Source organism: Mesoplodon bidens (assembly GCF_964165515.1).
Source record: "Mesoplodon bidens genome assembly, chromosome: 2".
NCBI classification, from domain to species: Eukaryota; Metazoa; Chordata; class Mammalia; order Artiodactyla; family Ziphiidae; genus Mesoplodon; species Mesoplodon bidens.
Window position 1 is genome coordinate 144,754,955 of NC_138177.1, and position 14,373 is coordinate 144,769,327.

Below are 14,373 nucleotides of genomic sequence, written 5' to 3' on the forward strand. Positions count from 1 at the left end.
AATTAGAAAGAAAAATCTAGCTGTAGGTGAATAGGTAAGAATATAACAGTGTATACATCTACACAATGGAATATTATTCAACCGTTTAACATGCTGGTTCATTACTATAGTATAGAAGGCTAAAAAACTGTATCCAACCAAACACTGATTACCACAAAAAGGAAAAGATATATTTGGGCAAAAGACTGATAAGAAATAGACAAATGTGAATAACATTGTGTTAAAAGTTTGGAATTGCATGCAATTTTTCTTTATTTTTATAAGTTACTTACTTTCAAATTATTTATTGATTGGGCAATACATTCACTTTAATCAAAACTCAAAAGTTGTAGAAAGGTATGTAATGAAAAGTCTCCTACTTATCCTTGTTTCTAAGTTACCTTTTCTAGAGGTAATGTTTTAAGTTTCTTATTTGTCCATCCAGAGATTATTTTATATGTAAGCAAACAAATACATAATTATTTTTCCCCAGTTTTACACAAATGGTAAACACTATTTAACACCCTGCTTTTCCCACTAACATTATATCTTAAAAGATAGTTCCTATCAGTTCATAAAGAACCCTTTCTATTTTATGGCTACATAATATTCCTTTGAATTCTATAAGGTACTATAATTTATTTAACTAGATCCTAGTGGTTGACATTTGGGTTATGCCCAATATTCTGCTATTACAAGCTTACAGTAAATAACTATGTACATATGTTTCCATCTGAAAATATATCTGTAGACTAATTTCCCAGTTGTAGGAGTGCTAGATTAAGAGTTTGTGCATATTTAATTTTAATAGACACTGGCAAATTGCCCACAAAGGAGTTGGTACCAATTTCACTCCTACTAACAGTGTACAGTAGTGCCTGTTTCCCTGTAACCTTGCCAATGCAAGGTGTTACCAAAATTTTTTTGTCTTTACTAATCTGACAGATGAAAAATGGTTTCTTAGTGTACCTTTTTTTTTTTTTTTTTTTCTTAGTGTACCTTTAATTAGGACTTACTCATTATGAGCTATTTTGAATATTTTTTCACATGTTTATGAGCCATTACTGTTTCCATTTCTTGAAGCTGTCTTTATATATTATTTGTGGATCTTTTCCTAATTGTTTGTTAAGAGTTCTTTATATATTAAGGAAATTAGCCCTTTTTCTGTGGTTTGAAATTCAGAATTTTTTCCCCTGTTCATCATTTATCTTTTGGCCTAGCTATGGTGTTTGTTACCATGTGAAAATAGTCAAAATTATCAATTTTGTCTTTTATGCTTTACTCTGCTTCAGCTATACTAACCTTCTTGTCACCTTTCAAATATGCTAGATACTCTCCAACTTTAAGGTCTTTGTGTTTGCTGTTCTCTCTGCCTGGAATTCTCTTCCTAGAGATATGTTTTCCACTTCCTCCTTCACCTCTTTTGAATCCTTGATCAAATATCAACTTCTCAGTGAGACCTAACTTCTCTATTTAATATTGCAAACCGCGCCCCCCCCGCCTTGTTTTTCCTCCATCACCTGGAGCTCACAGACTGTAATTTTGTCTCACATCGAATTGCAGCTCACCTATACAAATGAAGCAAGTGAGAATTATCATCTTCAATGTGGTCATCACCTCAGGAGACTAGACACTTGGTCCAGTGAATATGCCATTGCCCAAAACATTTAGGGGACAACTTCTTTAAAAGCTACCTTCAGAGAGAGCTTAAAGCCTTTCAAGGAAAGCAGTCCTGCGTCCTAAAAGCAGTATTTCTCAAAGTGTGTTCCATTAACCACTTATATCAGAATCACCTTGGATGGGGTTGGGAGCTTATTAAAAAGGCAGTTTCCTGGGCCTTACCCCACATCTGTTGAATCAGAATCTCTGGGGGATGGGGCTGAGGAACTTGCCTTTTGAATAAACTTCATAGGTGATTCCTAGGCCATTAAAGCTTGCAAATAACTGCCTTTATAGTCAGTGTCTTCCAGCTTGTTTACCTAACTCATTTTGAACCAAAGATTTAGGACTATTTCAAAAAATCAAAGCCACCCTTAAAGGACAAAGGCACATATGCCAGTGGTGCTGAAGATCATCTCAGGGAATGAGCTGAACAATGGATAGGCATGCAGACTTGTGGAAATGATGTTGTGGAAGGAGACAAAAGTCTTTGGCTGGTTTTGGTATGCTTGACAATGCTAGCACCTTGATAAGACTTACTTCACACGTTAAAGGGCCTTGGCTTTAACTTCCCTATTAAAAGGAAAAGAAGAAGAAAGGAGAATTGTGTGTTGGCTAGATAGGTATGATCTCTAAGGTCCTTTCTCTATTTTGTGTTCTGGTTATTCTACTGTTGTACATAAATGTTCTTTAACCAACCCTGAACACATGAATGAATATGTATAAATAATGAGGCTTATTACTATAGCAAAAACTGCAAGCTTGGTTTGCTTTAAAGAGAAGAGCCTCCTTAAATCAAAGTGACTTCAAAAGAAGTAGTATAAAAAACAAACAACAACAACCAAAAAACACTTGGCAACCCATATTGAAAAAGTCCTATAGTACTGTTGAATGTGAATTTCTTCTGCTCATTGACCTTTCGTTTTGGAGAAATGGTTCACACATTATCAGAAAGACATTTAATGTGTTTAATGATTCAAGGGTAAGCAGCCAGGAATTGTGATACTGATTCTTGGTTTTAAATTAGTTAACATTACTAAACATAAATTACAGCATTTATAATTGTACTTATTTATTTCCCAAATATCAACACCTACCCTTTCATTCTCTGAATGAAAATAAAACCAATGACTGTATTTGTGTAGTCAACAATTCTTTCATGCTGTGTCTTACTATGCAAAAAAATCTTTCAGTGTTGGCCCATAGGTATAAGCTACCATTTTAATCCTGAAAGTAATTATGATAAAAAATGTTAAATATCATTATGCATTTAATAATGATTAAATAGCTACCAATTTTTAGGGCCTACCATATTCTAAGCACAATTCTGAGTACTTGCTGTAACTTACAAGAATATACGTATTTTAAAGATGTGCTATTTCCAGTTTATATATGAGGCTCTTTTAAACTTATGGAAGTCACATTGAAATGCATAATCAGGAAGCCTCACACAGAGGCTTAGCAGTTTTGTAGCCTCCATTCTTTATCAAACGTGCCTCTTTACATTACCTGGTATACAGTAGGTAGGCAGTAAGTGTTTGTGGAATTTCATCACCCTCCCCCTAAATTGCTGTGTTTCTTTTAGTATGTATTTTATGTTGAAGTACAGTTTAGTAAAATGAGATTACTTTTTCGTATATCTGATTTATTAGTAATCCTGGTTTCCGTTAGCAAGATAGAAGTGATCTCTGCTTCAGAGACTGAAAATTTTACTAATGATTAATATACGCTAGCCATCAGATGTTCTGTTTATTTTTCTCCCCAAACTTTAGATTAAAACCACTTTATCTTATCTTTCCAATTTTAGCCTTCTAATAGCAAGAATTGGTGAATATAAGCTACTAATTATGTTTTTTCTTTTCTTTCCTTTTGGGCACGCCGCACGGCATGCAGAATCTTAGTTCCCCTACCAGGGATTGAACCCACACCCCCTTCAGTGGCAACACAGCATCCTAACCATTGTACCTCCAGGGAATTCCCTATATCTTGTTTCTTTACCAAGGCCAGAGTGTGAGGCTTCCCGCTCCCTCTCCCCACCACCTCCACCACGACCTACCCACCCACCCCTCCAGGGACCAGTGAGTTGCAGGAATGCAATTGCTGTAGAAATCATTTCTCCCTTCATGACATCTGACTCTGATGAACACCATATGCAGTTAGATTGACAAGTTTGTTGTTGCCACTAAATGCACTGGCACACTTCTATATCTTCAAAAGGAAGAAATACCACAAATATAAGAACCACATTTGTTCTCTTAAAACAACTTGTTTTTCCCATGTTTGATTGCTCTAATGTTTTGAACTGGATTTTTGCCGCTGGTAGTGTGCTGCAAATGGTAACTTTGTGTTGTGAATGATCTTGAGAGGAAGAAGCAGAACCTCCCAGCCACGAGAAAGATTTGATATTTGTGTTGTGAAGTTCTTGTAAATTATAATGGAAGGAACTGACAAGTAGGAATTTTTTAATTTGGGGATGTCCATTGGCCCTACAGGATGTCAATGATTGCAATTTGAAAATCTCAAAGTAAACATGATCATAGGAGATTAATCAGATTAATTAAACTTTTAACAAAGTCTCTCTTCATTAGAACAGATTGTTAGTTAAGGCCACTAGAAAACATCAGCTGGCTGTGTGATCCCTTTATATTTCTCAACTGCTTCTAAAATATTAGAATGATTTGCTAATACCTGGTAGAAAACTGATCACTGTGTTTTTTATAGTAATTGAATGGCTTAATGGTTAATGTGATGTTGAAAGCTGTACCTCCCTTGAATATGTTTTGTGTAGTTTTGAAATTTATGTTATATATTAATTTAAACCAAATAAGATACCTACATTTTCATAATTATTTTCTCTTCTAGCTCATTTTCACAGAAAGAGGATTTGGGATGTACACAGTTGCCAGACAGAATTGTCTTGAAGTCAAATTCTTAAAACCACTAAGCCAACCTGCCTGCTTGCCTCCCTTCTTTTCTTCCTTCCTTCCTGACTTCTTTCCTTCCTTCCTTTTTTGGGGGTCTCCTGTTTGGCTAGTACTTAATATCACTTGTGAGGCTAGTGCTGTGATGGCCATCTACTGTATGATATCCACTTAATCCATTGATATGAAAGCAACAAGGACTTATTTTCTCCCTTTTGTAGGAAATGGCATTCCAACTGTTTTTTGACATCTTTAATTTTAGAGGTTGCCAATGATCAGATCAGCGTCAAGATTGACTTCAAATATTTTAGTAAGAAGCAGAAAGAAAAATGAGATCCTAACTTTCTAGTCTCCTGATCTACACGTCTCCACTGATGAATTAAAGCTATATGGGTGTGAAATTTGGTATGGAGACTTAGGCTGCTTGAGCACCTTTTATCCCACAATAGTTGTGGAATGTGAAGATCTGAATTTTCATGGGGGCACTGATATTTCATGGCCAACAGTTGGTTTTTTAAAGGCCTTGTCATTTCAGATTGCCATGGGGTCCGGTTATTGCTGCTCTAAATGTGTATATGAACCTGCCTCCCAATGAACTTATTGCAGTGGTGCTAACTTGTCTTGACACTCTTGCCAACAGTTCTAGTGGCCCTGTGTGTAGTCACCGCACAGGTTTTGTGGAGGATTCAGCCTAAACTTCTGGGATGAATTTCTATGGACAAGAAATATACTGGCTTTAAAAATTAAGAGGTTTGATTCTGTTTTGAATATGGATATCAAATGAATCTGAGCACATGACATTTTAATGCCGTTTGTCTTTTCAAATAGATTTACCTTCTAATGCATGTGATGACAAGACTTTGCTCATCAGCTAGAACGTACATTTCAGAGGAGTTGTTACCTAAAATATTATCATAAGGCATAAGAAAACACACGATTTAAGTTGCCTTTCATGAACATAATTAAGAATTAATAAGCCAGTACCAGTGGCTAGTCCCCAGAATTTCCACTGTTTTGCCTTTTGTGACCTGTGTTATTAAAAGTCCATTATTTTTACAGACTTTATTAAATTGGATCTTATTAAAGCATTCTATATTTGCATTTGGTCTTTCATAATTCATTATTATTATGACATTTACTTTTTACCATCAGATCTGAAAACATATCATAAGCTACCCTTTTCTCTTGAAAGAAATGCTAATTTCAAACAGTCCTCTAATAGAAGAGAAAAGCTTTATCAGTTTTTTCATTTATTCCAGATCGTGTTAAGAATACTAATGCTAGACTTCAGTATGCTAATATCTCTGAGCTTTTTTTGGTCAAAAGCTTAGAATTATTATTTTTATCCCATACCAAGTATGAAACTAGAAGACCTCCTACTACTGGAGAAAACACAATTCTAAAGTACAATTCTTGATTCTAAGGACTTGTGAAAATGTTGCTAGATCCTGTTTAGACTAGATCCTGATGCCGGTTAATTTAACTTTTACCACCTGGTATTTGTCCTCTTTAAGAAATTCTTTCCTCTTAAAATTCATTTTGTTTGTTTTTCTCATAGTTTAGGGTAATATAGGGTGTGTGGCCTGCTTTTCTGTAGGATAATCATTTCTATAGCATTTATGATGTAGTTGAAAACTTAATACATTATAATTTTACATATTGATATCAGACTAATTTTAATATAGCTAATAAAACACTTAATGAATTTTTTCTTAGCGTAGTGATAAATTTATTAAACTCTGAAATGAAACTAACTTTGGATTTTGTCTCATTTTAGATTTCTGACAATGTGCAATAGACACTTTGGCAGCGTTGTTGCACAAACCATTCGGACTCAAAAAACAGATCAGTTTCCACTTTTTCTGATTATTATGGGAAAGCGATCATCTAATGAAGTGTTAAATGTGATACAAGGTAAAGTACATATCACAAGGGGAGTAGAGTGTCTCCTTATGTATGTGATAACCTTATAATATTTACCATCAAAGCTGAAAGTAATTCTCTGGATTGGTGAATATCTTTGCATTTTAAAATATAAAACACCCAGAAGAAGAATATCTTCAAAAAGTATAGGTGCTATGAAATATGAAATACGCTGCATGAAAATCCAACAGAAACATCTTAATAAAACTGCACAGCCCTTGGGACATAGGATAATCATGTTAAATATTCAGAATCGCTAAATTTTCTAAACTAGAAATTAAGCCATAATCAGTCATCAAATATGATATTTCATTCATACACACACACACACACACACACACACACACACACACACACACATATATATTTCTTGCTGTAATGTCGATTGGTTGAAGGAAATCCTTATATTTAGTTATCTGGAAAAACCAGTGACTGGATATTGTGAATTGAATAGTTCACAGTGGCAGTCGTTTCTCCTCATTTGTGTGAATCCATGTCTAGAATGCTTCAACCCTGAGGTGTGAAGCTATAGGATGCCTGTCAATTTAATCACAGTGCACACATTCTTTACCAAAATAATGAGTGATATTTTTTATGTTACTAATGTATCCTAAGGATCAGTATAAAAAATTCCTTTATACATGGCAAAGCTTAAATTGAAAACAGTATCTTTTCTATGCCACAGGGAAAAGGATGTTTCAAATGCTCCAAGCTAAAGCTTGTGTCTGAGATACTTAATTTCTGCCCCTATTTAAGTCACAAGTTCTATAGCAGATAATGTAATGGAGGAAGGGGTATAAATTCAAGTGCCTTTAAAACTCAAATAAAACAAAACCTCTGGTATCTTATTTTTTCTCTATAGCTAGAGCATTCACTTTCACAAACAATGTTAAAGAAGACCTACTGCGGGAACAAAATGCATAGAGTAAATAGATAATGAAGATAATATCTCATTCCTGTTTTCATATTAATTAAGATAATATTTCATTCCTGTTTGCTGTAATATTTCCAGCAATATTACAGTCAGTAGTGGTTCTCAAAGCATGGTCCACGGACCTTAGAGGTCCCCTAGATCCTTTCAGGGAATCTACAAGGTCTATTTTTTTTTTTTTTTTTTTGGTACGCGGGCCTCTTACTGTTGTGGCCTCTCCCGTTGTGGAGCACAGGCTCCGGATGCGCAGGCTCAGCGGCCATGGCTCACGGGCCCAGCCACTCCACGGCATGTGGGATCTTCCCGGACCGGGGCACGAACCCGTGTCCCCTGCATCGGCAGGCGGACTCTCAACCACTGCGCCACCAGGGAAGCCCCAAGGTCTATTTTTGATAGGCTCTTTTTTTGCTTTTTTTTTTTTTTTACTGTGTTGACATTTGTACTAAGTGGCACAAAATCAGTGCTGTGTAAAACTGCTGGCATCTTAGCACAAATCAAGGCCATGACACAGAACTGTATTGGTAGTCATATTTTTCACCTCCATGTATGTGCATTTTTTTAATTATTATTTTATTAATTTTTAACCATCTTTATAGTTTGTATGATGCAATGTGCAGATATTTCTCCAAGATGAACAAAGTGAGTCTGTTACTTCAAGAAAAAGAACTGACAACATTTGTTGCCAATGATAAAATTTGAGTTTTTAAGCAAAAAGTTATATCCTCCATTTAAGATTGACAGCTTAAATACTTTTCTGGTGACGTCAATGGTGATGACAATAAATGTGATTTTTTTGATATCATAAAATTAGGTGTGTCAACATTCAGAAGAAATGCATGACTCCGTGAACCAATATTTTCCAAATGACCAATGCATAATGTTATAAACTCATGCATGAGTAAAAGATCCATTCAAAGGGCAAAATAGACCAGTGGATTTTAATGTAACAAAGTACAATAAGTTCATTGATAATGGTTTCAAATTCCTCACATACCTAACCTTGAAAAAAATTCCACTTGTCAGTTTGGGTGTATTAAAGAAAAATAATCTACAATTATCTATTAAAATGCTCCTCCTTTTTCTAACTATATATCTGTGTGAGTCCATAATGGCTTCATAAATTTCAACCAAGACAACACATTATAGCTGGTTTAATGTAGATATAGATATGAGAATCCAGTTGTATTCTATTAAACCAGACATTAAAGAAATTTGCAAAAATGTTTAAAAAATTACATTCTTCTCACTGAACTTTTTCTTTTGGAACATAGTCATTTTTCATAAATGTGATATTTATATTAACAAATTGTGGGTTATTTTTGTTACTTTTAAATGAATTGTTAAATATGTTTTAGAAATTTCAGTTTTAATTTCTAACACAGTAAATGTTGGTAACCATAACCCACATAAAAATTCTTCAGGGATCTCAATAGTTTTTAAGAGTATAAAGAGGTTCTGTTGCAATAAGCTATAAAAAATAAATTTTCCCTGAACTGCATTAACTGGAACCTTTCTCCATCTTGGATCATTAAGGGCTTAGGTATAAAATACCTTCAAGTACAGTTTGGCAATGAGCCCATATAGTTAGGGCTGAAGCATAGTTGATAAGCAGTGGCTTTAAGCCTGAAAATTAATGACCAGTGTGTAGTCACCTGTGAAATTATAGTATTTCCCCATTGATGATTCTAGTACCCTCCACAAAGTATTCATGCCCCATACTCGTTGTTAGTCACTACAGTTTACAAATAAGAAATGGGGGCTTCCCTGGTGGCGCCGTGGTTGAGAGTCCGCCTGCCGATGCAGGGGATGCGGGTTCGTGCCCTGGTCCGGGAAGATTCCACATGCCGCGGAGCGGCTGGGCCCATGGGCCTGTGGGCCATGGCCGCTGAGCCTGCGCGTCCGGAGCCTGTGCTCTGCAACAGGAGAGGCTACAACAGTGAGAGGCCCGCGTATCGCCAAAAAAAAAAAAAAGAGAGAGAAATGGGAACCCAAAGATTTTCCTGGTAACAAAATCTACATTGAAGATTCTCTTATTAAACTTTTTGCCATTTGTTATATCTGTTAATAATAACTATCAGTGATTGTGTGTGTGCTATGTACCAGGCACTTTACATTATCTCTGATCCTTCTAAGAACCTTACAGAGGTAGTGTTATCTTCATTTTGCAGATAAGGAAATTGATCATTAGAGAGCTAAAGTCACTCTCTCTTCTCTTATTCATTTGTTTACTAAGTGAATATTTATTAAGCCCTTGTCATGTGCTAGGCAACTTCTAGGTACCAGATGATGTAGTTATAAGTAGCAGAACTAGGGTTAGAACTCTGACTACAAAACCAGTTCTGCTTTCTTGGTAACATGATATCACACCAAGATAATACTTGTTCTCTAGCTCATTTATTGAGAGAGTAGTGCTGATGTGACCAAATTAGATTATTTCTTTGGCTAAGGACCACAGCTGCTCCCTAACCGCATGTTGCCAGGGGTCATAAGGGAAACTGGGAAAGGACCATTGAAAGATTATGTTAGTCAAACCCTACTCTGGAAGAATACAAGCAAGGATGCTTACTATTTGTTGTCTCGTTGGTGGCCATTCCATTAACGGGACAAGAAGACACCTTCTCAGGCCCTGGAGAAGACTGGCTCTTTTGCCTGTAGGTTTGAAAGAAGAGAAAAATTGCTATATCTTTATGTATCTTCATGAGTTTCCTTCTCTCTTGTAGATGCATCCAAAGCAAATAACAGAACTTAATGCATGCAAGAAATGGCATATATGTGCTATATGTTTGTTACAAACTTGGACAGGGAATAAAATAGCATTCAAGAAAATCAAACATTACCTTCTCCATAAAGATTATAGCATAGTCAATTGAAAGCAGCTGAAAGAGAAAAATATCAATTGGGAAAAAAAAATTTTTTTTTCAGAAATTTAATTACTGCTTGTTTCACCAAAGAATTTTTAGTGATAGGAGATAATTCTAAGTAAACAGTATGCTAAGATGGCAAAGGAGACAGGCTTCTGAGTCAGACTTATATGGTTTCAAATCCTGGCCCTATAACTTAACCAATTTGACGTTGGTTAGTCAGGTTACTTGAGCTCTCTAAGCCTCATTTTCCTTCTCTTTACAGTCAAAATCATAATAACACCTTCATAGAATTGTTGTACAGATTAAATGAGGTTTTATATCTATAAACCTAATCACTTAATGTAATTTGTTTGGCATATAAACAAATGGTAGTTGTTGCTAGCATTATTAAGTAGATATGTTTTCCTAACTTGAAAGATACTTTGATCCTCATGACTTGGATATTCTTCTTGTAGTGCTGAAAGTCCTTCTTATTAAGTAACAGACTGTTCCCTCAAATCTAAGTATTCTGAAATTTCAATTGCCAGTATACTGCTTTGTTCTCTTTCTGAAAATATGAAACTTTTCAGTGAAAACATGAAAGTTTTTATTAGCATGCCAGTCTGTAATTTTTTTAGACTGTAGTTATTCCTTACTGATTAATTCTAGAATGACTTTCCATTTTATAATGATCTTAATGTTAAATTTGGCTATCTCCATGTGTTGCTAGGTAACACAACAGTGGATGAATTAATGATGAGACTCATGGCTGCAATGGAGATCTTCACGGCCCAACAACAGGAAGATATAAAGGATGAGGTAAGGTGAAAGGTTAAGTAGACCTTTAATAGGATTTTGTTGAGATAATTTGTCAAATGGTGATGCTTGCCTATGTCATGATGGATAAATAAGGCATTGATGAAGATGTGTTTCCACATGAACGAAGGGTTTTTATGCCACTGAATTTACCTTTCAGTCCATTCTTTTCATGACCCAAGACCCAACAATTTGTTTAACTTTATGGACATTTATACTTTGCTAGATTTGATGGCAGGAGGTCAATTTACAGGAAACGAATTTTGAAGCATGTTTACAGAAGAAACTACAGTTCAGGAAATCCTATCTATTATATGGGTTTTTCACTCACTTTTAAGGTCCTCTTACTCTTTTTAAGTATTGAGATTGTTTAGCAATAAACACATTTTACACTTGAACATATTTTTGAAGCACTGTGAGAATTAGTAAAAAGATCACTAGAATTCTGAATTTAGCAGTCTCCCGAACATATTTAGATGGTATAGATGAGATGAGCATGGAACCTCAAATAGAATAATAATAACAGCAATATTCATAATGACAATAATAGTCAACACTTACTGAATATCTGTAATGTACTAGGCACTATGCAAAGTACTTTACATTTATCATCTCATGTGATCCTCAAAACAATCCCTTGAGGCTGCATATGAGTCAGAGTTCTGACTGGAAACAGATGACACTTTCAAACTGGGTTATTTGAGAAGAGTTTAATAAGGGAACTATTTATAAAGATATGGGCAGAGTTTATGGGAGTCAACAATGGATAGTACACTCTAGGGTTAAAGGAAGCCATTACTACCCTTAGGCCTAAAGGCCTAGGAGAGGGTGGTATATGAAGAGGATTGCTTCTTTTAGAGAGATATAGCCAACCCTTGGTGACCTGGTAAGGAGGAAACTAAGGAATAGCTTCCCTTTCCTTTTACACTCTGATCTCCTGCTAGTACCTCCTATTGACCTAACCCAACTAGAAACTGAAAGACAGGCAAGTGAACCTCCCTGGGCAAAAAGCTAGGTAGAGCATGGATACTGAGGGGCAAATGGAATATAATCCAACACAGATTGGTATTGTCATCTCTACTTCTCAGATGAGAAAACTGAGGATCAAAAAGTTTAAGTTAATTTACCCAAGGGTCACACAGCTAGTAGGATCTATAATAATCTCAAGTATTATTAGTGCTTTATTAGTCAAGAAATTTCTGGATTTGGAAAACAGTCTCAAGATAAAATATGAAACAGATCTTATCATTTGTTAATTTGAGATGCTAAGTTCGTATATCCATCAAATTATTCTTTTTAATTTTCTCTTTGTTTTTAATTTTTAAAGAAAGATTTATGTAGAACAAAATAAAGGAGAGTTTGATTTCTGAGCAATGATGAAAAGTTTCCGCATATAATGAGTGTTTTCAATGCAATACTCTTTAGCTATTACAAATGGGAAACACGTAAACAGTTTCCATTTAACCTTGTACTGTTGTATTTAACTTTATTTACTTGCCTCTGTCTTCTACTAGACTGTGAGTTTAAGAGCAAGGGTTGTATCGTGTTCATGTTTGTAACTCTGTCTTCTAACAGTGTACCTAGGACACGTAGGCACTCAAAAAATATTTGTAAGTGATTGAATAAATGAATAGTTGAAAGAATTTACATGAAATGTGACTTGAAAAAATAATACTTGATTACAGTGATATAAAACCTGATGTATCCACATTAACAAATATGAAAATTCTGAGCACTATACCTAGAGTTTTAATACTCAGTAGGTTCCTTTTATTGCTGTAAAAGTGTTGTTTGTAATTTTTCTTAGTAGTGTTTCATTTACTCTGAGGGAAAGGTAATCGGGTATATGGTAGAATGTTTATCTGTTACTTTATAAATTGACACTGACATTTTGAAATAATGAAGTACTGTACTTAGTTAGGAATTTGTAATAATAGGTGTGTTGCCATTCAAGATTACATTTATCCTGGAATAGAGGCATTGATTGACAATAATTCACTAAACACATTCTTCAGCCATTTAAATCTTGAGTCTCATTAGTACTCGATTTACAGAGTATGCTGTATAATAATATGAATGCACAATATTTGCATGCATATTCCCAGTTCATTCTTTCATTTTAATTTGTGTTCCTCATAATTCATTGGTAAGGAAATTGACTTTAATTCATTTAATACTGAGCACAAAGCTTAATATGAGGGTTGCAGGAAAAATCTAAGACTCCATATAATTGAAATTTTTTATTGAAATTTAACTGCAAGAGATAAAAGATTTGTTTTTGTTTTTAGAGTGTCTTATGAAAGTTATCTTTTCAGGTCATAAATAGAGTTCCTAAGAAAAGCTTTTCTAAGTTTAAAAACTTCTTTTAGACTATGCATAGATCATGATTTGGTATCTGCTGAGTAAGTGATAAGAAGCACTGTCCCTTGTAATTGTGAATTTGGCTTTACTTTTTAAAAAATTTCAAATAAGACTTAAGCATACAGTTAAAATTAAATTGTGAACACGTTTGAAGGATGGCTTCCTAAGCCTGAATTTATTTAAACTTATCTTTGGTTCAGTTACATCCGTCACTTCAATGATACCATTGTATTAGTGCAACCAGAGATGCCTATATTACATAACGCTTTTATTAAATAAAACCAAGCCCAAAGCATATTCATACTCTGAGTCATTCTTCAATGGCTCAGAATGGACTAACCTTTATATCGCTAATTGTTCTGTCTCTAACCAGGAATTATAAATTATGTATAAGCCTCTGTTTTGACAGAACTATCTCCATATGGATATATTCATAAACATTTTTATTAATGGTATTAGTTTGGTTTTATAAGTGTTTACTGAGCATCTACGAAGAATATAGCACTGGGCTAGGTCCTGGGGACAGAGAGGTGCTTTGCTCTAGTGAGGGACTATTGGCAAAGAAGGGATGAGGAGAAAAGCAAATATCACTATATGACAGTGGCCACATTTTAGCATCTGTTTTTGATTACAGCTTGGTTCCAAACAATAGATGCTTTCTAACATGTAAATGGAGTCAGTTTTTTTCATATGCACAGTTTTTTTAGCCGTGAATAATTTCAAAACCTCTGATTATCAAGAGTTTATTATACTTAGCTCTTGATCTATTTGTTGCTTCATTCATTTGTTCGTTCATCCATTCAACACTAATTTACTTAGAATCCTCTATTGTAGGTGCAAGGATTACCCCTTTCCAGCCTAACCACTCTGATTAATTTGTATCTAAGCAATATCTCTGTAATTGTCAAAACCCAAATGTTGTAGATCAGGGCAGATTTCA

The 14,373-nt window shown here is 34.8% G+C and overlaps 1 protein-coding gene across 1 annotated transcript in view; it reads left to right on the forward strand.

The window, feature by feature from the left end:
- The window catches only part of FAF1 (Fas associated factor 1), a 486,188-nt gene that overhangs the window by 380,469 nt on the left and 91,346 nt on the right, over positions 1-14,373 (forward strand). The window contains exons 14-15 of the mRNA XM_081223886.1: positions 6,337-6,473; positions 10,987-11,075. Of these exons, the coding sequence (XP_081080012.1) occupies positions 6,337-6,473; positions 10,987-11,075 (226 nt within the window). The remainder of the gene's footprint in view (positions 1-6,336; positions 6,474-10,986; positions 11,076-14,373) is intronic.